We start from the raw sequence: 21,726 nt of genomic DNA, 5'->3' as shown, positions 1-21,726 counted from the left end.
CACGACGCCATCAAGAAACAATGGTCAGAAGTAATTATCTGCGTTCCTCTGTCCATTCCTGTTCATTTGTTATTGATGTAGACTAAGAATATCTATTCTACTGTTTTTTGGCTTGAAAACAGTTCACGTTCAGGAAAATAACATCGCTTCCAAGAAAACGTTGTAATGTGAACATTTACAAATTAGAGAAAAATAGGGAACACTGAGAAAAATGCGTGTGGTAGATTTATTTAGGAGATTACTTTAACAGAAAAGACTTTAGGAAAATTATTTCGTAAGGAAAGTGATCGTTCAGCAAAGTAAAGTTTAAGAATCAGAATTTAGGAAAACTGATCTGGAATGCCTTTCTATACTACTTCAGTTTTCAAGAACATACCTGTGTGAACAGGAATTTTCGACACTAACCAACATTGAAATAAGAGAAAGTAGAAATTTCTCTCTGTAGATTAGATATGACAGGCGTGTTCGTCTGCGATTCTTCCCTATACTGAACAACTGTGCAAAAGTAGCTTTTCTTTTAACGTCGCACTAACACATCAAAGGTTTTCGGCTACGGAAGGATGGGAAAGGGCTAGGATTGGAATGGTCGTGGCCGTGGCCTTAATTAAGGTACATCCCCAGCATTTGCTTGGTGTGAAAATGGGAAAACACAGAAAACCATCTTCAGGGCTGCCGATGGTCGGATTCCAACCCACTATCTCCCAAATGCAAGCTCACGGCTGCGCGATCCTTACCGCTCGGCCAACTTACTCGGTGAGCACAAATAAACAACCCCACATTTCCCACTGGGTTGCAACAATAATGTATTTACAGACAGAACATTGTAATTTTTTCAATGTCTAATACACCTTTGCCTTTCTCTAAGGATAACAAATAGCATTACTCAAGTGTCGAGCTCCATGGCTGAGTGGTTAGTGTCACAAGGTCCTCGGTTCGATTTAAAGGAGATTCACCTATTGGAAAAGCTCTTTATAAGTGAGAAATGTTCTCTTAAGTGTCTCACTTGGTGTGGCGGTGAAAACCTCGGGTTGCTGGCAGTAGGGCGGCTGCGTCGTGATGGGAAGGGCAGAGTTGTCAGACTTTCTATCGCTGGGCAACCACTGTGGTGCCTAATTCTCGCATTAACTGGAGACATTGAATTTAACCCCGGACCTCAGCAGCGTACAATATGTGATAGCGGTGGGCCTCGTAATCAACTATTTGTGAACTGTAACAGTTGTTCATCAAGTAGTCACAGGACATGTGCAAAAATTTCAACTTCTGAATACAGGAAATTAAAGAAGGGGAGAAGAACATGGACTTGGTGGCAGTGCAAAATGCCGCCACCAACGAACTCTTTCTTTTCCAATACCAGTGACGTTACCAGTGATTCTGTAAATATGTTACTAATAATCTAACTCTCTTTGCGTTTAATGCACGCAGCATTTTGCATCCAGGTAGAAAAGAATGTAAACTGACTTCGCAAATGTCATGGGATAGTCACCTAATAGCGTGTGGGGCCTCCTCTGGCCCTGCGAACTGCAGTGAGACGCCGTGGAAGTGAGTCGACAAGTCCCTGGTAGTCCTCTGGACGCAGCTGACACCAAATCGTTTGCAGAGCGGCCGCCAATGATGGTCTGTTCGTGGGTGCAGGATCCATGGCACGGAGTCTCCGTTCCACGACATCCCAGATATGTTCGATAGGGTTCATATCGGGGCTCCTGGGTGGCCATGTCAGTCGTTGGACCTTCACTGCATGTTCCTGGAACCATTCCCGGGCGACGTGGGAGTGATGTGGCGGCGCGTTATCATCTTGAAACACCGCAGAACCGTCTAGGCGCTGAAAGGCCAAAAATGGGTGGAGATGGTCTCCGAGCAGCTCAACATACCGCGTACCATTCAAAGTCTCTTCCAGAACAACTAGGGGACCGATTCCATACCAGGAAAATGCACCCCAGACCATAACAGACACACAAGCGCCCTAGACCACATCTTCGAGGCAGGCGGGATCCATCGCTTTATGTGGTCTGCGCCATACACGTTGCCTCCCATCGGCATGGTGCAGTTGAAATCGTGGTTCGTCCGACCATACCACGTTACGCCATTGTTCCAGTGTCCATCCCTGGTGACTGGCGACAAATGCGCGTCGTTGTGCCCGATGACGTTGGGTTAACAGTGGCACTCGTGTGCGGCGCCGGCTCCCACAACCCATAGAACCTATGTTCGTACGGATTGTCAACTGGGAGACGTGTCTAGCACGGCCTGTGTTGAATTGAGCCGTGATTTGTTGCATGGTTGTCCGTCTGTCACTATTGACAATCTGTCTCAGATGTCGCCGGTCACGGTCATCGAGGATGGCTGGACGGCCGGTCGTTCGTTTGTTGTGGACGGTGACACCCGCATTCAACCACTCACGATACACCCTGGACACGGCTGATCGTGTGAAGCCGAATTACCGCACCACTTCCGAAATCGCACTTCCCATCCGTCGGGCACCGACCACCATACCCCGTTCGAACGGTGTCAGCTCACGACGACGTTCCATGTTACACCTGTCACATGCACAGCCACTGCTCTCAAGGTCTCCTATACAACTGCCGCTGGCACAGGGGGCGTGTGGTGCGCAGACAACACACCTGTGCATCAGTGCTCCGCTATCCCATGACATTTGCTCAGTCAGTGTATTCTCGTTTCGCTCTCAAGTCTAAATTCCACTAAAGAGTGCATCAGTGAAACATGGCTTTCAGACACAATTAATGACTCAGAAGTGCTGCCAGATTCTTTTGTCCTGTTCCGTAAGGACCGGATCTTAACCACAGGAGATGGAATTCTTATTGCTGCAAAACCAGAGTGCAATCCAACAGACATCCCGAGTTGGAGACGACCGCTGAAGCCGTTTAGGTAGAAATTACGTGCGGTAGTAATACATTCCACACTAGACCAGTGTATTGTGCTCCAAAGTCCATGCAAACAATGAACGATGCCTTGCTCTTTTCTCTGGATCATGTGCAATATGTACAGAATTAGGACGCAATTTATATTGCCAGTGACTTCAGTCTCGAAATTACTTGGTCTAGAAATGCCGCCACAGTGCCAAATAATCCTCTTGCTAATGTCGGTATTTTCTCTCCACCTTCTACGACATTTTTCTCGATCAGTTAGCGTTTGAAGTGACTCGTATTACTCAAAATTCCCGTTCCACGCTAGACCTGTTCCTTACTAACTCCCATCATCCGTCCAGTCCCTCGGCATTGTACCTGGTTTTTGTGAACACCAAGCTATAATTACAACTTTGACCTACAGAAACCCAAAACAACACTCCAAAACAATATATTTCTCCCGCTCCATCTGGAACGATCTTTCCTCTCTTCTATAAAAAATCTTCCTATTCCGCTCATGCCTTTCACCGGCGATATAAATGTCAATGAGATCTGGCAAAACTGGAAAAATGTATTTTTCGAATGTGTCGATCAAGTGGTGCTGAAGGTTTCCATCTCTAATAAGTGAAAAATGCCATGGATCACTAAAGAGATAACATCAGATATCCGAAAGAGAAATAATTTATACAGAAAATGGAAGAAAAATCAAAGTGGCAGTAGGTGGGGGATGAACAAACTGGCTAGGAAAAAAATCAAATCATTAATCCCTGATGCCTACCGTTCATATATCTACAGCCTTAGTACCAATAGTAAAGAGCTATGGACTTTCATCAGAAACAAAAGTGGTAACAGTTCTCCATTCATCTTCAAGTACAATGGACTATCAGTTTCCTCTCTCCAAGAAATAGAAGACACTTTTAACAGTAAACTGAAAATAACTTCACCACAGCTGACAAGGATGAAGAGATATTCACTACAAGATCGACGCTTCCCTTCCCGCCCTAAATAGCCTTCACTTCACTGCTAACGTGGTCGCAGCAAGTCTTTGGAGAAATAGACCCCATGCAGCAAACGGCTCAGATAACGTGCTGGCCGGAATTCTCCAATGCTGTGCAGATGCATTGATGCCTTCCCTTTGTGCAATATTCGACATTTCTATGAACAGTGGGACTGTGCCAAGAAGAAAGCAAACTTCATTCCCATGTTCAAAGACGGCGACAGGGAAAATGTAGACGACTAACGCCCGGTCTCTATTACATCTGGTTTATGTAAATGCATGGAACGCCTAATTGTTAAACATGTGCTGGCTTTTCTGAATGAGAAAAACCTGTTGAATAACAACCAACATGGATTCCTCCCTGGAAAATCCTGTACTACAGTTTAACAACAGTAATTGATGAGTGGCAATATTCCCTGGACCACTCTAATGCCTACCAAGTGGGCTGTGTAACTCTTGACTGGAGTAAGGCTTTTGATCAGGTACCTCATCAACAACTGTTGTTAAAATTTAACAAGTATGGTATTGAACTTAAACTACTGGCATGATTTCGATCCTTTCTGGTAGGTCAAACGCAATATGTTGTGTTCAGTGGAGGCTGGTCAAACCAAACTTTAGTCACCTCAGGTGTGATCTTTGTACTGGATCTACCAGGTTGTATATCATCTGATGATACCATCGTTTACAGAGCCATTCGCAATGAGAACGACTTAAATAGGTTACAGTCAGATCTTGATAATGTGGCTCTGTTGTGCAAAATAAGTAGAATATCTATAAATGTACAGAAATGTAAATACAAAGTATATCCACTTAACTAGAGCAAGACCACCATTACAACATCAAATTTCACTGTGTGGTATAAATCTGATGTCTTGCACCTCAGTAAAATTGCTTGGCTTTCATATTTGCAGCAATTTAAAATGGAACAAGCATGTTGAGGAAATAAGGTGCAAAGCATATGGAGTCTTGAGATTTATCCACAGATCTATACTGGGAGCCAGAAAGAAAGCAGTTCAGACAGCCTGTTTGGCATTAGTATGGCCAATACTGTTGTACAGGCTTCCTTCCTGGCACCCCTCTACAGTAGAGAACATGACGAAAGTAGAGGGAGTTCAATGCCAAGCAGAATAACTAATTGCTCAACACTTGTCATTTAAATACAGCCAGGTCATCGTTTCCTATAACAGCTCTCTGTAAACAAATAGATATTGCTTTTCTGAGAAAATCCCTCACAGGTAACATTCAAATCAACCCTTTCGACCACTTACAGATGAACTACCGTTCCGCTCTTTTCTCTCCACTCGCAAGAACAGCATCTAATCAAAGTGTCGTCTTTATTCATTCTGCTCGGCTATGGAATGAACTCTCACCAGAGACAAAAGAACTGTCTGCTGAAAAATTTTGTAAAGAGGTAAAAATAATGTGTATATAACATCGGTTGTCCATTTAGGTACCAAAAAGATCCTTCCATGTAGTGGGTCTTCTGAGATCTGCAGTCCTGTTCCGGATGCAATTTCATGGAGCTTTTCAATGAATACAATCGCTTCCTGTATGTTATTGGACAAGACTGCTAAGTTATCAATTATTATTATTCATATCATTATTATTGCCAGCCCCATGGTGTAGGGGTAGCATGCCTGCCTCTAACCTGGAGGCCCCGGGTTTGATTCCTGGCCAGTTCAAGGATTTTTACCTGGATCTGAGGGCTGGTTCGAGGGTCACTCAGCCTACATGATTACAATGGAGGAGCTATGTGACGGGCCCAATCTAGGAAGCCAGGAATAATGGCCAAGAGGATTCGTTGTACTGATCACACGACACCTCATAATCTGCAGGCCTTCAGGTTGAGCAGCAGTAGCTTGGTAGGCCATGGTTCTTTGGGGCTGTTGCGCCATAGGGTGTGATTTGGTTTATTATTATTATTTAAAAAACTGTTTCAACAAATGAAAAATTTTACATCCCAAACGTGATAATTAATTTTGTTGATGTTTGTTCCAGGTGGTGGGTTGACCGTAAATCTGCAACAGCCATGGATCCACGAATTCAGAAGTTCTTGTTCATCTTTGCATGTGCAAACTCATGCATGAATCCCATCGTTTATGGTATATACAACATTCGGCCTCTTCACACCAGACAGCAGGTGAGAAACAATGGCATCACATCATCATGTGGAGCACGTTCATCAGTTTCCAATGATTCTCGCCAAACCACCATTACACTGATAACGTGGCCCATGACTTGAGTTCTAGTCTAGGTTTGAACAATTTATGTACTGTAAATGTAGCAATGAAAATAGTAAATAATGGTATTTAATTTATGAAGGAATTGTGTAAATATATATATATGATAATAAGTGAATCTGTTTCCTTAATTTTAATAAAATAGACATTTTTCTTTATGTAATAATTCAGTGTTGAAAAGTGTCTGAACAGCAGATCTCTGAGTGTAAAGTTGTAAAAGAAAATACATAACACAATGGAAAGCACTGTTGTATCCATTTAGCTGTAAAATAAAATATATCTCTACTTTTTAAGAGTGTGTAATGATATTCTCATTCTTCTCTATATACACTGACTGCCAGAGCAAATGCAACACCAAGGAGGAGTGGTTCGAAAGGGATGAAAGTTGGGGAAAAAACAGTGACGGCACGGACGAGTAATTGATGTTTATTTCAAACCGATATGCAGGTTACACAATGCGCACGGCATCGACTCAGTATGATGTAGGACCACCGCGAGCGATGATGCACGCAGAAACACGTCGAGGTACAGAGTCAATAAGAGTGCGGATGGTGTCCTGAGGGATGGTTCTCCATTCTCTGTCAACCATTTGCCACAGTTGGTCGTCCGTACGAGGCTGGGGCAGAGTTTGCAAACGGCGTCCAACGAGATCCCACACGTGTTCGATTGGTGAGAGATCCGGAGAGTACGCTGGCCACGGAAGCATCTGTACACCTCGTAGAGCCTGTTGGGAGATGCGAGCAGTGTGTGGGCGGGCATTATCCTGCTGAAACAGAGCATTGGGCAGCCCCTGAAGGTACGGGAGTGCCACCGGCCGCAGCACATGCTGCACGTAGCGGTGGGCATTTAACGTGCCTTGAATATGCACTACAGGTGACGTGGAATCATACGCAATAGCGCCCCAAACCATGATGCCGTGTTGTCTAGCGGTAGGGTGCTCCACAGTTACTGCCAGATTTGACCTTTCTCCACGCCGACGCCACACGCGTCTGCGGTGACTATCACTGACAGAACAGAAGCGTGACTCATCGGAGAACACGACGTTCCGCCATTTCCTCATCCAAGTCGCTCTAGCCCGGCACCATGCCAGGCGTGCACGTCTATGCTGTGGAGTCAATGGTAGTCTTCTGAGCGGACGCCGGGAGTGCAGGCCTCCTTCAACCAATCGACGGGAAATTGTTCTGGTCGATATTGGAACAGCCAGGGTGTCTTGCACATGCTGAAGAATGGCGGTTGACGTGGCGTGCGGGGCTGCCACCGCTTGACGGCGGATGCGCCGATCCTCGCATGCTGACGTCACTCGGGCTGCGCCTGGACCCCTCGCACGTGCCACATGTCCCTGCGCCAACCATCTTCGCCACAGGCGCTGCACCGTGGACACATCCCTATGGGTATCGGCTGCGATTTGACGAAGCGACCAACCTGCCCTTCTCAGCCCGATCACCATACCCCTCGTAAAGTCGTCTGTCTGCTGGAAATGCCTCCGTTGACGGCGGCCTGGCATTCTTAGCTATACACGTGTCCTGTGGCACACGACAACATGTTCTACAATGACTGTCGGCTGAGAAATCACGGTACGAAGTGGGCCATTCGCCAACGCCGTGTCCCATTTATCGTTCGCTACGTGCGCAGCACAGCGGCGCATTTCACATCATGAGCATACCTCACCGACGTCAGTCTACCCTGCAATTGGCATATAGTTCTGACCACTCCTTCTTGGTGTTGCATTTGCTCTGTCAGTCAGTGTAACATATTACTGTACTGAGATGTTAAAAGGCCTGTAAGCCCATTAAGGAGCTCAGGCCTATCAAGATGACTGCAGCAAATATTGGAATGATGCAACTTAAATGACTTGCAACTTCAAGTTGTACAGGAAAAGTTGAGTTTCTCAGTGGAAGCAGTCATGCAGTTCAGAAAACTGTACATACTACTTGAATCTAGCATGCAGTTTCAGAAGTGTTATCATGCATAGCTGTCAAAAACTAATGTGGCCGTACTTGAACAGTGAATATATTCTGAGTTCCACTTCATATCCCAGTACTGTTACGTGATGCATGCACTCGTAGATGCGCAATAAAAGCACTGTGAACTGTGCTGAAATATGTTTTTTTAAGAAGTCATTTGATATCTGCTTCTTGTGGAACAGCAGTAAAGCACTCGCTTAATGATTGAAAAGTTGTGAGTTTGAGCCTTGTTCAAGTTATCATACTTATTCTGTTATTGTTCTTTAGCAACATATATAATATAAATGTTAGTTTTGGGGCAATACAGGTGTATAATACTAGTGGTAGTTTCTTCTTCTTCGTATATTATTACATTATACTATTATATAACAAAATAAAATGAAAGGAGTGATGAAGATTTGAATCTGAGACATTGCCATGTAAATTCCAATGTTCTTGAGACTGAACTCTACAGGATTTACTTCGTATTGATGCAGTTCAGCACATTTACAAACCCACTACATCTTAACATTTATTTAGATTATATTCTGATTATTTGTTAATGTTAATAGGTTTATTTTATGACAATAATATTATTTTGTAGTTGTAGTAAGCAGCTGCAGCCACGGTAGTATTTCTTTACTTATAACCAAAGCAATGATTAGGGAGTTATTTTGTGGATACAATTACTCTCAGTGCAAGTCTTTAGAAAACAAATTACAGCTCTGAGGTCGAGATTATGAAGTATATTTTCTTTTTTATCTTTGAAATTTAATAATACATAATAAGACTCTAAATGTATCTATATTATTAATTTTTAATTTCAAAATATATTTTTGTATCATTGTAAATATATTGCCATTATTTTAAGACCTAGGTAGGTAGGTAGGTAGGTAGGTAATGGGCTTAAGCAAGGCTGTGTACTTGCACGAACACTCTTTGCCCTGTACCTGGCAACCATGCTCTATAAGACATTGTCTGAGAACAACACAGGTGTGAACTTAAGTATAGGCTTGATAGAGGGCTATTCAATCAAGCCTCCCCCATATAACTGAACTGCAACATGTGGATGACAACGCTTCTCCAGTTCATGCACCTGATGAGCTGCAAATGCCAGTTAACTGTTTCATTAGGACATATGAACGATTTGGCCCAACCATCAACATTCATAAAACAAAAATACTTGCACAGCCATATCCTGGACCTACCTTTCCAGATTTAGTATTTCTATCTCCAGTATGCCTGTAGAACAAGCAGATCATTTCCTCTATCTAGGAAATATTCTCTCTAGTAACTTCTCAACAGAGAAGGATGTATTCATATAGCCTTTTAGATGTCTTACACATCGCGTCTTCCTGAATAAAGATCTAAGAAGACCGTATATACAAAACTGATGGTATATCGACCAGCTGTCAAATCCACCGTATTCTATGGATGTGAAACCTGGACTCTATTATTGCCGTGATATGAAGAAACTAGAACACTTCTATCAACAGAAGCTGGACATGTCTAGTACATGAAAGATGACAGACTTCCTCAAAAAATTCTGTATAATGAAATCAGTATAAGCAGATGACCCCATGGTGACCCTCTAAAGCACTGACATTGATCCATGTACTTGGTATATCACTGCAGAAGACCACACTCACTGGCGCACAACTACTGTAGCCACTGTTGCACAATTTTGAGCATGAACATCGGAGGCAGCAAGCAGAAAAATGTCAGAGGCATAAACAGCACCAGGCTCAACCGCGACCTCCACCCTCTATAAGGTGCAACCAATGTGGTCGTATGTTTTATACCAGGATTGGTCTCCTTAGCCATCAGAGGCATCTGCATCCCTGAACTGAAGTATTGGAAGGATCGTAGGAGAAATATGAATACTCAGATGTATCAGCCACCAACGATGAGAAGTTAACAGACTACGAGATAACCAATGATGCTATTTCTGCCAGAGACTTTGCAGTTGACTGTTTGGCATGGCTCCACAACATGGTGAATGAATGAAACAAAGTGTAATATGGACAAGATGACGATGAAGAACAGGACACCAGATTAGTGGCAATTAAAAGGAATCCCTTTCATACTGCTGCTGCCTTAACGGCAGTTGTTCATTTTCCTGGCCATGACCAGAACATGAGAAATCGTTCAAGGGGCGCCAATATGAGGTCTTGACATGTCATTCCTTAGATGAGTTTTAGACTTTGCAGTCTTACTATCAGTGGTAGAGTGTTGGTCTCTAGATCTTCGAATCACAGCTTCATACTCAGAAGAAGTAGTCAGACTTTTGAAGGGAAGAAAAAATCCTAGTCTGCCCGTGTGGTGTAGTGGTTAGTGTGATTAGCTGCCAACCCCGGAGGCCCAGGTTCGATTTCCGGCTCTACCACAAAATTTGAAACGTGGTACGAGGACCGGAACAGGGTCCACTCAGCATCGGGAGGTCAACTGAGTACAGGAGGGTTCGATTCTCACCTCAGCCATTTTCAAAGTGTTTTTTTTTTGTGGTTTCCTACTTCTCCTTGAGGCAAATACTGGGATGGTACCTAATTTAAGGCCATGGCCACTTCCCTCCCTTTGCCTTGTCTATTCCCCTTCCAATCTTCCCATTCCCTACAAGGCCCCTGCAGCATAGCAGATGAGGATGCCTGGGCGAGATACTGGTCCTCCTTCCTGGTTGTATCCCCGACCCAAAGTTTCGCGCTCTAGGACACTGCCCTTGAGATGGTAGAGGTGGGATCCCTCGCTGAGTCCAAATGAAAAGCCAACCCTGGACAGTAAATGGATTACGAAAGAAAGAAAAGTCCAATTCGACACCCTATATGATTTCATGTTAGCATATAAAAGATTTCTGGTGACTGATTTGATGTTTACCCAAAAAAAAAAATCATTAAATCTCAGTCAGATTGCTCAAGAGATCTGGTCTACTCTGCCATCTGGTAGAGTAAAATGGATCAATATAATTGATGCACAAGCAGCCTATATGGCATAAAATAAAAATGCCTACACATAGTAGCTGAGACCATACGATTATTATTTTATGTTTTAGCAGTAATGGTGAGTGTTTTTGTCTCTTCAGTTACACTGTAAGCCTTAAGTGAAGTTTACTGGTTCCCTTCACCTAACCATTTGTATGTTTGATTTCCAGTGATGGGGAGAAAACAAGGAAAAAGTAATTGAGCTAAACTACAGTTACCTACAAAGTACTCACTTACAATTACAAATTATTATTTTTTCAACTAATAATCAGTAAAATCACAATTACTTACAGAACGGCTGTCTTAAAGAGATCACCGACATTCTTTTTGCATGTGGCTGGAATGATACCAAAGTTTGCAAAGAAAAAGATGTTACTTCATTTAGTGTGGTCCATTTTTTTTAAAGCAAAGGGACAATACTTGGCTATCATCATTAAGCGAGACTGAACATGGTACTTTGGAACTTCCTATATGATTTTCCCTCCCTGTTTTCTCTGTGATCTTGAAAAACCGTAAAAGTAGTTAGTGGGACATAAAGCCAATAACATTATTGTTGTTCTCTGTGGCTGAATATTGCACTCCGGTGTGGATGAATAGCTCCCACATAAAGAAGATCGACACTCAGCTCAATATAGCAATGAAAACCATCTCTGGATGCATAAGAACTACTCCACTCTATTGACTCCCAGCACTCAGCCATGCAGCCCCATCTGCATTAAGAGGACACACTACTAAAGGAGTATTTGAGAATAATGAACAATCCCAAACTTTCAATTCAAGATGACATTCTACATTTGACAATAAACCACCTTCGTTCCAGAAATCCATCTCTATAACTAGCCTAACTGCTTACTAATAGTAACTTCAGCAAAGATGGTAAGTGACATGACTTCTGGACTGAGAGTGCTCCATCTGCACCTTATAGACTCCACACAGAAACCTAAGGGTTTTGAACTTCTGAGACATATGTGGAAAAGTCTTGAATGTATCCAAACAGGACTTGAAGTATACGCGTACAAGCTACACAAGTGGGATAAGCCGTCAAGCCCAACTTGTGATTGTGGAGCGCCGTACTAAACCATCTGGCACATCTTCGAGGAGTGTAATTTGAGAACATACATGGGTGATCAGTGCTACACCATTGAGCCTTGAGCGGATAGCTAGAGTGGACGTTAGACTCTAACATTCTTTTGTCTTGTCTTCCCAGTAATATGTATTTTATTTATTTCTATTATTACCATTATTATTTTTATTTATAGTACATTGTATTTCTTCCTTGATTTGTATCATTTCATTAATATGAATTTCATTATAATTAATAGTTAATATTTGCATGTATTATTTATTATCTTTTATTATTTTTATTTATAGTAGTTTGTATGTATAGTTGTGTTTCTTTCTTGTGTAATACCACATCCTAAACAAATAAATAAATCCCCCTAATTCTTATTTTAGTTAGTGACTGCTAGCATTTCAAATAATTCAGCATTTAGGCCTACTTTAAAAATTAATTGGTTCTTAAAATTATCATCGCTAAACCAAAGTTCATCTTTGCATTTGCTGAAAAGATGTTCTACAGAGGCACTTGAACGAATACCCATGTTTAGTTTTAAGAACATCCCCACAAGTGATGGATATTGTAGGATAAGTTTAATGAGGAAAGGAAGCACTTCATCCAGCACTGTAAAGTTACTGGTTCTGCTGAAATAGAACTGAAAAAGTTATCTTCATCATCACTTAATTTGTTTTCAGTTTCTGCTTCCAGGCAATGTATATCTATTACTAGAAAGTAATGATTACTAGAATGTAATGATTACAACTGAAACCTCCAAGGCTCAGGTGGCAGCACCAGCCTCTCACCGCTGGATACCGTGGTGCAAATCCCGGTCACTCCATGTGAGATTTGTGCTGGACAAAGCAGAGGCAGGACAGGTTTTTCTCTGGGTACTCCGGTTTTCCATGTCATCTTTCATTCCAGCAACACTCTCCAATATCATTTCATTAATCACTGCCCCAGAGGAGTGCGACAGACTTCGGCAGCCGGCACATTTCCTATCTTCGCCGCTAGAAGGGGGCTTCATTCATTCCATTCCTGACCTGGTCGAATGACTGGAAACAGGCTGTGGATTTTCATTTTCAATTATTACAATTCTATTTTAAGCATGAAGTGAAGATTGATGCAAGTGTAATGGACTAGTAGGCCTACAACTTGGAGACAATTCTCTAACCCATGGGTAAATAATGGAAATATCAAGCTCGATTATTATTATTATTATTATTATTATTATTATTATTATTATTATTATTATTATATGACTTGTGAGGTGTGGCTATGAAGTTGTTTACATCTATTAGTATTATTATTAATGTAGTTATGTGCAGACTTTATTTGGTACAAATCGTGATCGTATTATTTGCAAGGTTATGTCATGAAACACCTGCTGTATGAGTTTATTTAATGAACAAACACATAATTAATAGTATATAATTTATTATTACCTGTAAATATGATGTATAAATTCAGTGTGATGTTGCGCAACACACCGTAATAGTCCAGAACAATGCATCTTGCCACGAACAAAGAACAAAATGAAAACAAATATAATACTTACCGTAAGGGCAATAGCACAAAATACGAAGCGTGGAGGGCAAGGCATGAATGAAAAGGGCAGGATCTTATCATTAACGGTTGACAGGTTGCCAGGTCAATACTACTAACTACCAAATAAGAGACCAAATTAAATTTAAAATGAAGAAATTTTACTTAATAAATAAATATGGAAATTTAACGCAATTAAAACTCAAAGGTGAAACACCATTTTATAATGAATTTTAAATTAAGGTAAAATGAATCTGCTAGCAAGATAGGCTTCCTCAAAAAAATACTGTAAAACTCAAAACAGATATCATTGAATAAAGTTCTCAATAACATTTACTTAAGATATGGAAAGATAAAATATTAAAATTAAAATAGGTTGCAACCTTTTCATATAATTTAAATGATAAACACTAGTTAATTAGTATATGGAAATTCATTGTTATTTTAGATTGATGATCATCAGTATATGGGCCCGCAACTACAAATACAGCTTAAAATTGAAATTTGCTACACTACTAAAATAGTTAATTACAAGTTACACTCAAGGACACACGAATAAGGAAAATTAGAGGCTCCAACCGCGAATAAAAATTACACAAAATAACCGAACAAGGTGAAAACACAATGAAATAATAGCAGACAGCAATCCCAACTAAATGAAGTATATCAAAGGAAAAATTACGATTAACGTTCCGCACATAATAATAATAATAATAGAAGACGGAAGCACACCAAAGGAGCTACCAGTTACCGACGCCAAGCCAAAATCCAGAAATAGTCATCAAAGTCACCAAAATAAGAGGTGTCCATCAGATAAGATAAGAAGGGATGACATTATGTAATAAAAACAAAGGCAAGGAGCCCCAAACAATGAGCAGAATGTGACAGGGAAACGTAAGGAGAATGGCATATTTTAAGTTTAATATTGACCAGCAAATTTCAATTTTAAGATTTGACGCAATTAATAATAATAATAATTTATGCAAGAGGTGATAGTACCAATTTACATTAGCTTTAGTTAATCAGTTTGCCTATGGCTTACATACTTTAGAACGAAGGGGGCTTTGGATTACGCTCCAATACGTGCATGAGGTGTCATTAATTAATTCCCCGAACAATGCAAATAACAGTCACATACAAATAATCTACCATGAAGGCAATAGCAGCACAATCAGACGGCAAATACACGCAGCGAAGGAAAAATTAGGGAGGAAAACACACATCAAAATGAAATATCAAAATTATAATAATAATAATAATAATAATAATAATAATAATAATAATAATAATAATAATAATAATAATAATAATAATCCTCATCATGAAGAACAGTAGGCAAAAATGCACGACGACAAAACAATAAGATTTAACAACTTACACAAAATACCACCTCATAGACGCATAACTAGCGATCCCAAACTCCCTACATTACATTTGTTTTGTTTTTCCTACGGATTCAGTCCAAAGTTGATACCAGATTTTGCTTACAAAGGTTACACGATACCGAAAGGGTGCGTTTATGATGTTGGTCAAATCCACGATGAAATTACTCACTTTTGATGTCTGGTCGTACGAAATCCCTTCAATTAATTATAATTTCCAGTACTTACTTGGAGTTAGGGTAACCAACTTACAACACATTTAAAACTTTCCATACCGGTAATGGGTAATTCACAACACAAAGTTCACATCTTACATTAAAGAAATAATCAGGTTGGAGCACACTGGAAAACTTTCAAAAGAGTAAAGGGCATAGCCCTAACATCCTCACTTATCCACCAGAGTCAGGCTCCATTACAAACGCTCTCCCTTTGCACCAAGGAGTACACTTACAAGCTTCACTTAACATAGCCATCTTGGACCGTGGCAGCAAACACACTGTCCTTGCTCATACAGACCAGGCAGAGGTCGCAAGTTCCCATGATTCAAGCGTGCACCGCGTAAAGCGCACAGCAATCAAACTATAATCCCGCAAATCATATTGATCCAGCAAATGCGTAACAATCGGAGATAAGGTATTTGAACTAAATTTGCCTGGTAACTTCCACAGTTAGGCAACAGTTCCAACAATGGCTGATAATGTAGATAACGTCTTGTTTCACAAGCAGACATGCCAGATAAATAATTAAATACTCTTAGATGCTTTCATATTAGAATTCCATTATGCCAAATAAATATTAGTTCCCATTTTCACGTCACAAATTCCTTTCATTGTAAATAGGCTATTGGAGACTCTCGAAATTACGAGAAAACATATTGTGTCATATTCTTCTAGAAGCCTGGCCAGGCAATGTATAGTGCAACACACCGTAATAGTCCAGAACAACGCATCTTGGCATTGTGTAGAAAATTCCTTTCATTGTAAATAGGCTATTGGAGACTCTCGAAATTATGAGGAAACATGTTGTGTCATATTCTTCTAAAAGCCTAGCCAGAGAGGCAGTCTTGGGTGTTGATTTGTTTAATGCAGGGGTTCTCAAAGGGTGTGCCGCAGCACACTACTGTGCCATGATATTGTTGGACTGTGCCGCAAAAATATTGTTTGTGTATTCAATATTATAGTAATACTATTTATTAAAATTACAGAACAGCGTAAGCCTACATGCAGTAAGAACTCCAAAAAAAAAAGATGTTCTCTCAATAATATTACACTATTGTTGCAATTTAGTGGGAAATGTGGGCTTGTTTACTTTTGCGCCACTGTTCGATGCGGGGAGGAATCGCAGACAAACACACCTACAATTCTTGGTCTAGGAAGGAAGTTGCTCACGTTTCTTATTTTCAATGCAGGTCAGTGCCGAAAATCCCTGTTTGCATGGAAATGTTGTTGAAAACTGTATTTATAAATATATGGCATGCTCTGATAACACTGAGAACTCTCTTTTCACTGAAATAGTGTTTCTTCCCCGAATTTCAGCTTTGAAGTTCGATCGGCTTGAATTTCAGCCATTTCTTCTGCCCTTTCTATTGGTAGATGTTTGTGTCCTCAGCAACAGCAAAGGGATTGCGAACCCAGTCGCATTCGTTCACGTTGAGGGAAGGAAAATATTCTCGCAGTTCATCCTCCAAAACAGAAAGATGTGTTAAAATCAGACTGGAAGAGATATCGGTAGTAGATGTGAGAGGAAGCATTTCAATATAAATGTTTCAAATTTTAACTTCTACAGTTGAATGATTCAAATGTCCAAAAATATCAGCTAGGTATGCAACTACGTTCATAAAATCTGGAAAGTACACATCCTTTGGACAACCAGCGAATTTAGGTGTGAAAGACCAGAGTTTCATGAACAGTTCCTGCTTCCTGACACATTACTTTGAGAAGTTTAGTTTTTAGAGCTCTACTTTTAATGTAATTAACCATTTCAACAACCGAGCTCATTACGTTCCTTAGATATGAATGAATGGTTTTTGCCACCAAAGCTTCCCGAAGTAAAAAAGCATGTGTGGATCCAATGTGCGAAAAATCTGCTTCAACCTTAAAGTGAAACCTCTCATTTGACCAGTCATTGCTGGGGCTCCATCAGTGCACACTGAAATACAATTGTTCCAACTCAGTCCATTTTCTTCCAATGTCGCTGTCATAGAATTATATATGTCTGATCCTGTTGACATCGGAGGCAATTCTTTGCAGGATAGGAACTGTTCAGTTAGTGATTCATCGTTTAAAAATATTTTGTTACTCATTAATTGAGATTTTTTTACTTATGTCTGTTAATTCATCGAGTTAATTTTTCCACTACTTTTTTAATATCAGCTGACATGTCTTCTATGCAGCGAGGAATTGTATCATTTGACAAAGATACTTTTGATATCTGCCTCTCAGTAGCCTCTCCTAACATGGAGTAACTATTTCTTTACAAGCAGGTAAAAGTTTCTGCTGCTGTATGCGACTGCATATTCCTGGCAATTGTTTCTGCCACTTTAGCTAGCTACTAGCGCTTTTCTGAAGTTGTAATTATTTTTGTTGTAACCAAGGTTGAAGTTTACAGAACACAACTTTTATTGCTTCACTTTATAATATTTACACAAATAACTGAAATTTATTTTGAAGCAAGAAGGAATATTGAATCTTGAGAAAAGTCTGTCTTTATACAATATGTACAGGTTTGCAGTCTTTATATACACTTCTATCTTGAAAAGATAGTCTTTGTGAATTGACACTTTGATAGTCGAGAACTATCTGGCACACTAACATAAATGTTCATGAGAGTCCTTGTTTGTTGAAGTGCCTGAATTCCTAAAAAGCAAGTTCAATTGATTGAAGAAATTCCACCTAGCGAAACTAAGGGAGCTTGCATAATTTAGGGAATGAAAATGGCTTGTAAAAGAATTACGGGACATAGGCAGCGGAAAACAGGTAAGGGAGCGGTGACCAGAGGTGAGACCTCGTACTGCCAGAAATTCAGTCCACCTGGTCGAAGCACATTTTCAAGAGGAGTAGCCTCCGTGCTCGACGTAGGGTGTATTCTGGAGCTGGACACCGGGGCAAGTGGGCAATGAGCAGACAGGGAGCTCCTATTTATAGTACACTCGATGGTCAGGCACGCGCACTGAGGGCTGCGCGTCGAAGCTAGCAGAATGATACACAGGCGCGCGTGCAGCTGGCTGACGAAGCGAGAAGGGAGTGCCGGACATACAACACCCTCCCCTCCTAAATACGCCGGTACGGCGTGAAACGGCGGCGGCGCTGGCGGCGACTGCGATGCTGGGGCGGAGCTGCTGGTGTCTCTGTTGTATTGTCCGGAGCTGGAACTGGGCGGAGTGGCGCTGTCTCGTCCTGAAAGGAACCCCTTGTTATTAAATGATCTAAAGCTCGTTCTGCAATAGATTTATCTGGTTTAGCAATAGCATCAATAGGTGGACAGGGGCGGTAGCGTAGACGTATCTGATCTTGATGGCGGCAGATACGTTTCTCCGTAGTCTGTATCTCGTAGAGACGATGACCCAAAGATCTGCAGATGACTCCAGGTATCCAGAGTGGGTTGGATTTGAATGTCCTGGTGTAGACCTTGTCGTTGAGGGAGAACTTCGTTGGTGATGTCTTATGCTGGGCCGGAAGAGGCTGTAACAGAGAAAGTAAAGTTCTGTGAGGTCGTCCATGGAGCTTCTGTGCAGGAGTGATCTTATCAGCGCCGGGTAGAGTTCTGTAGTTGTTTAAGAGTTGGAGCAAGGCTTGGTCTTTAGTTAAGCCTGAAGAGACAGCTTTCTTCATACTTCTTTTAAATGTTTGTACGAAGCGTTCAGCTTCACCATTAGATTGAGGGTGAAAAGGTGGTGCTAGGATATGACGAATGCCATTATGTGTACAAAAGTTCTGAAAAGCAGTAGCTGTAAATTGAGGTCCGTTGTCCGAAATGAGTACTTGCGGTAAACCTTCTGTAGTAAAGATTTTCTGGAGAGCACGAATGGTAGCTTCGGTTGTAGTAGTCGAATGCATATCCACTACATATGGAAAGTTTGACAGTGAATCGATGACTATTAACCACATGGAATTGAGGAAAGGACCTGCGAAATCGATGTGAACTCGTTCCCATGGAGTAGTAGCAGGAGGCCATGAAGCAAGATCAGAAGACGGGGCGTTCTGATTCGTTTGACATTGCTCACAATGACGTATTAGCTTTTCGATGGCGGCATCAATACCGGGCCAGTAGCAGTGTTGACGGGCGAGTTGCTTTGTTCTGGAGATACCCCAATGGCTTTGGTGTAATAACTCGAGAACTTGTTTCTGTAGGCTAAGTGGGATAACCACTCGGAAGATGGTGCCTGCTTCTAGTAGTACAACTCCGGCACGAGCCGTGAGACGATGCTGCATACGATGATAAGGTGCCATGTGGGCAGGAAGTGTGCTCTGAAGAGGCCAACCGTTGCGGATGTAAGTACGTACAGTAGCAAGTGTACTGTCCTTATCCGTAGCTTTAGCTATGCAGGTAGCATCAATAGGAAAACTGGATACAGTATCTTCAAGTTCTATGTCCAACTGAAGACATTCAGATTCTTGAGAATCGAAGGCAGTATCAGGACCAACGGGTAAGCGGGAGAGGGCATCAGCATTACAATGCTGGGATGTGGCTCGATATACAATCTGATAGGAATAATCAGAAAGGAACATGGACCATCTTTGAAGCTTTCTGAGGGAATTCTCTGGGATCTTATTACCAGGATGGAATAAGTGTACGAGAGGCTTATGATCGGTAATGATCAGGAAATGGTTGCCATAGAGATATTCATTGAAACGGCGAATACCAAAGATGATGGCTAAAGCTTCTTTCTCTATCTGTGAGTATCGACGTTGATGGTCATTAAGTGTTTTCGAAGCGAAGGCGATGGGGCGTTCTTGTCCATGACGATCCTTCTGGGAGAGAACGGCACCGACACCGTAGTCTGAAGCGTCAGTAGCTAGCGTGATGATCTTGTCGGGCTGAAAATGAGTGAGTTGTATAGCTTGAATTAAGGCGTTGTTGATTGCTTTCCAGGCCTGTTGGCATTGCGGAGTCCACTGAAACTTAACACCTTTTTTACGTAGAGCGTTTAATGGAGCTGCCACTGTAGCGAAGCGTGGAATGAACTTATTATAATAGTTCGCTTTGCCTATGAAGGACTGAAGCTGCTTGAGGTTCTGAGGTGCTGGCATGTTTACTATCGCGGAGACATTCTGCATACTAGGACGAATTCCATTCTTATCAAGTATATGTCCGAGGTAGTGAACTTGAGGCTGAAAGAAGGTACATTTAGCGAGATTCGCTCGTAGGCCATTGTCTTTCAATTTCTGGAGAAGAAGGCGGAGATTGGTTAGATGTTCCTGATGATCTTTTCCAGTAACAATAATATCATCCAGGTAGTTAGCACAACCGGGAATGGAGGCGGTGAGTTGAGCCAAATAGCGCTGAAAAATAGCCGCTGAGGATGAAATACCAAATGGGAGCCGCTGGAGCTGGAGCAGTCCGAGAGGAGTGTTGAGTGTGAGAAATTTCTTAGATTCTTCGTCTAAGAGTAGCTGGAGATATGCTTCTTTAAGATCAACTCGAGAGAAGAATTGTCCACCAGAGAGACGACGGAATAAGTCTTCTGGACGTGGAATAGGAAAGATATCGGTTTCGAGTTGTGCGTTGACTGTAGATCGAAAATCGCCACAAAGTCGACATTACCATCAGGTTTCTTGATTATCACGAGTGGAGTAGCCCATTGACTAGAAGTAACTGGTACTACAATTCCAGTTTGTATCCATCTTTCTAATTCTTTCGTGACCTGGTCTTGAAGTGCTAGGGGTACTGGACGTGCTTTGAGGAAGCGAGGCTTAGCTCCGGATTTCAGCTGTATGTGAGCTGTATAGTCTTTTGCTGTTCCGAGCTGAGAGTCGAAGACTTCAGGAAACTGCGCTAGGAGAGCGGTAACGTCAGAAGTAGGATGCAATGTAGATACGACGTTAATGTTGTCATGTATCTGGAAACCAAATAAGTTAAATAGATCCATGCCCATAATGTTTGATGCAGTGTAGTTGTTAACTACGAGAAGAGGAATGGCCTTCTGAATTCCTTTATAACTAGCCTGAAGCTTAATTTGACCTTTGATGTCAATTTTCGTCTTGTTAAATGTCACGAGCTGGATGTCAGCTGGAGAGCATGAAGGTGAACCTAAGTCGTGGTAGGTAGTCAGGTTAATAATAGAGACAGGTGATCCAGTGTCTAATTGAAAATCGACAGATCGATCAGAGAATGAGAGAGGAATGATGATTTTGTGAGAATCCTTTGTGGGAAGAATAAGATTGATCTGATCAACTTCCATGTCTTGGCGGGGCTGTATATGCTTCCGGCGCGCTGCAGTAGTCTTAGCAGGGCGTAGCGAACTTTGACAGACTGTCTGAATGTGTCCAAGTTTATTACATCGTTCACAAGTAGCTTTGAAAAAACGACAGTCACGACGTTCATGATGCTTGAAACAACCTCGGCAGGAAGGCAGGAGTTTCGAGGTGCTTTTAGAATTGGGCTTCCGTGTAGCACTACGAGAGGGAACCTGGCGAGAATGCTTGGTGGAGAGCGCCTTATCCGTACGGTTCACTGTAGCAGAGGACTTGCGGGCCTGAGGCGAGACTTGTGCAACTTCGTGTGGAGAAGCTA

General features: G+C 41.7%; 1 protein-coding gene across 5 annotated transcripts in view; it reads left to right on the top strand.

Annotated features, from left to right (window-relative positions):
- The window catches only part of AkhR (Adipokinetic hormone receptor), a 357,399-nt gene that overhangs the window by 322,149 nt on the left and 13,524 nt on the right, over positions 1–21,726 (top strand). For 4 of the 5 annotated variants that reach the window (XM_067147711.2, XM_067147715.2, XM_067147712.2 and 1 more), the window contains one exon: positions 5,854–5,995. In XM_067147711.2, coding sequence (XP_067003812.1) covers positions 5,854–5,995 — 142 coding nt within the window. Of the gene's footprint in view, positions 1–5,853; positions 6,390–21,726 lie in introns of those variants that run through there. The other variant, XM_067147716.2, reaches the window with a different exon arrangement.

This window comes from Anabrus simplex, chromosome 5 (assembly GCF_040414725.1).
Source record: "Anabrus simplex isolate iqAnaSimp1 chromosome 5, ASM4041472v1, whole genome shotgun sequence".
In the NCBI taxonomy this organism is placed as follows: domain Eukaryota; kingdom Metazoa; phylum Arthropoda; class Insecta; order Orthoptera; family Tettigoniidae; genus Anabrus; species Anabrus simplex.
This window is presented reverse-complemented; position numbering and strand designations above follow the sequence as displayed.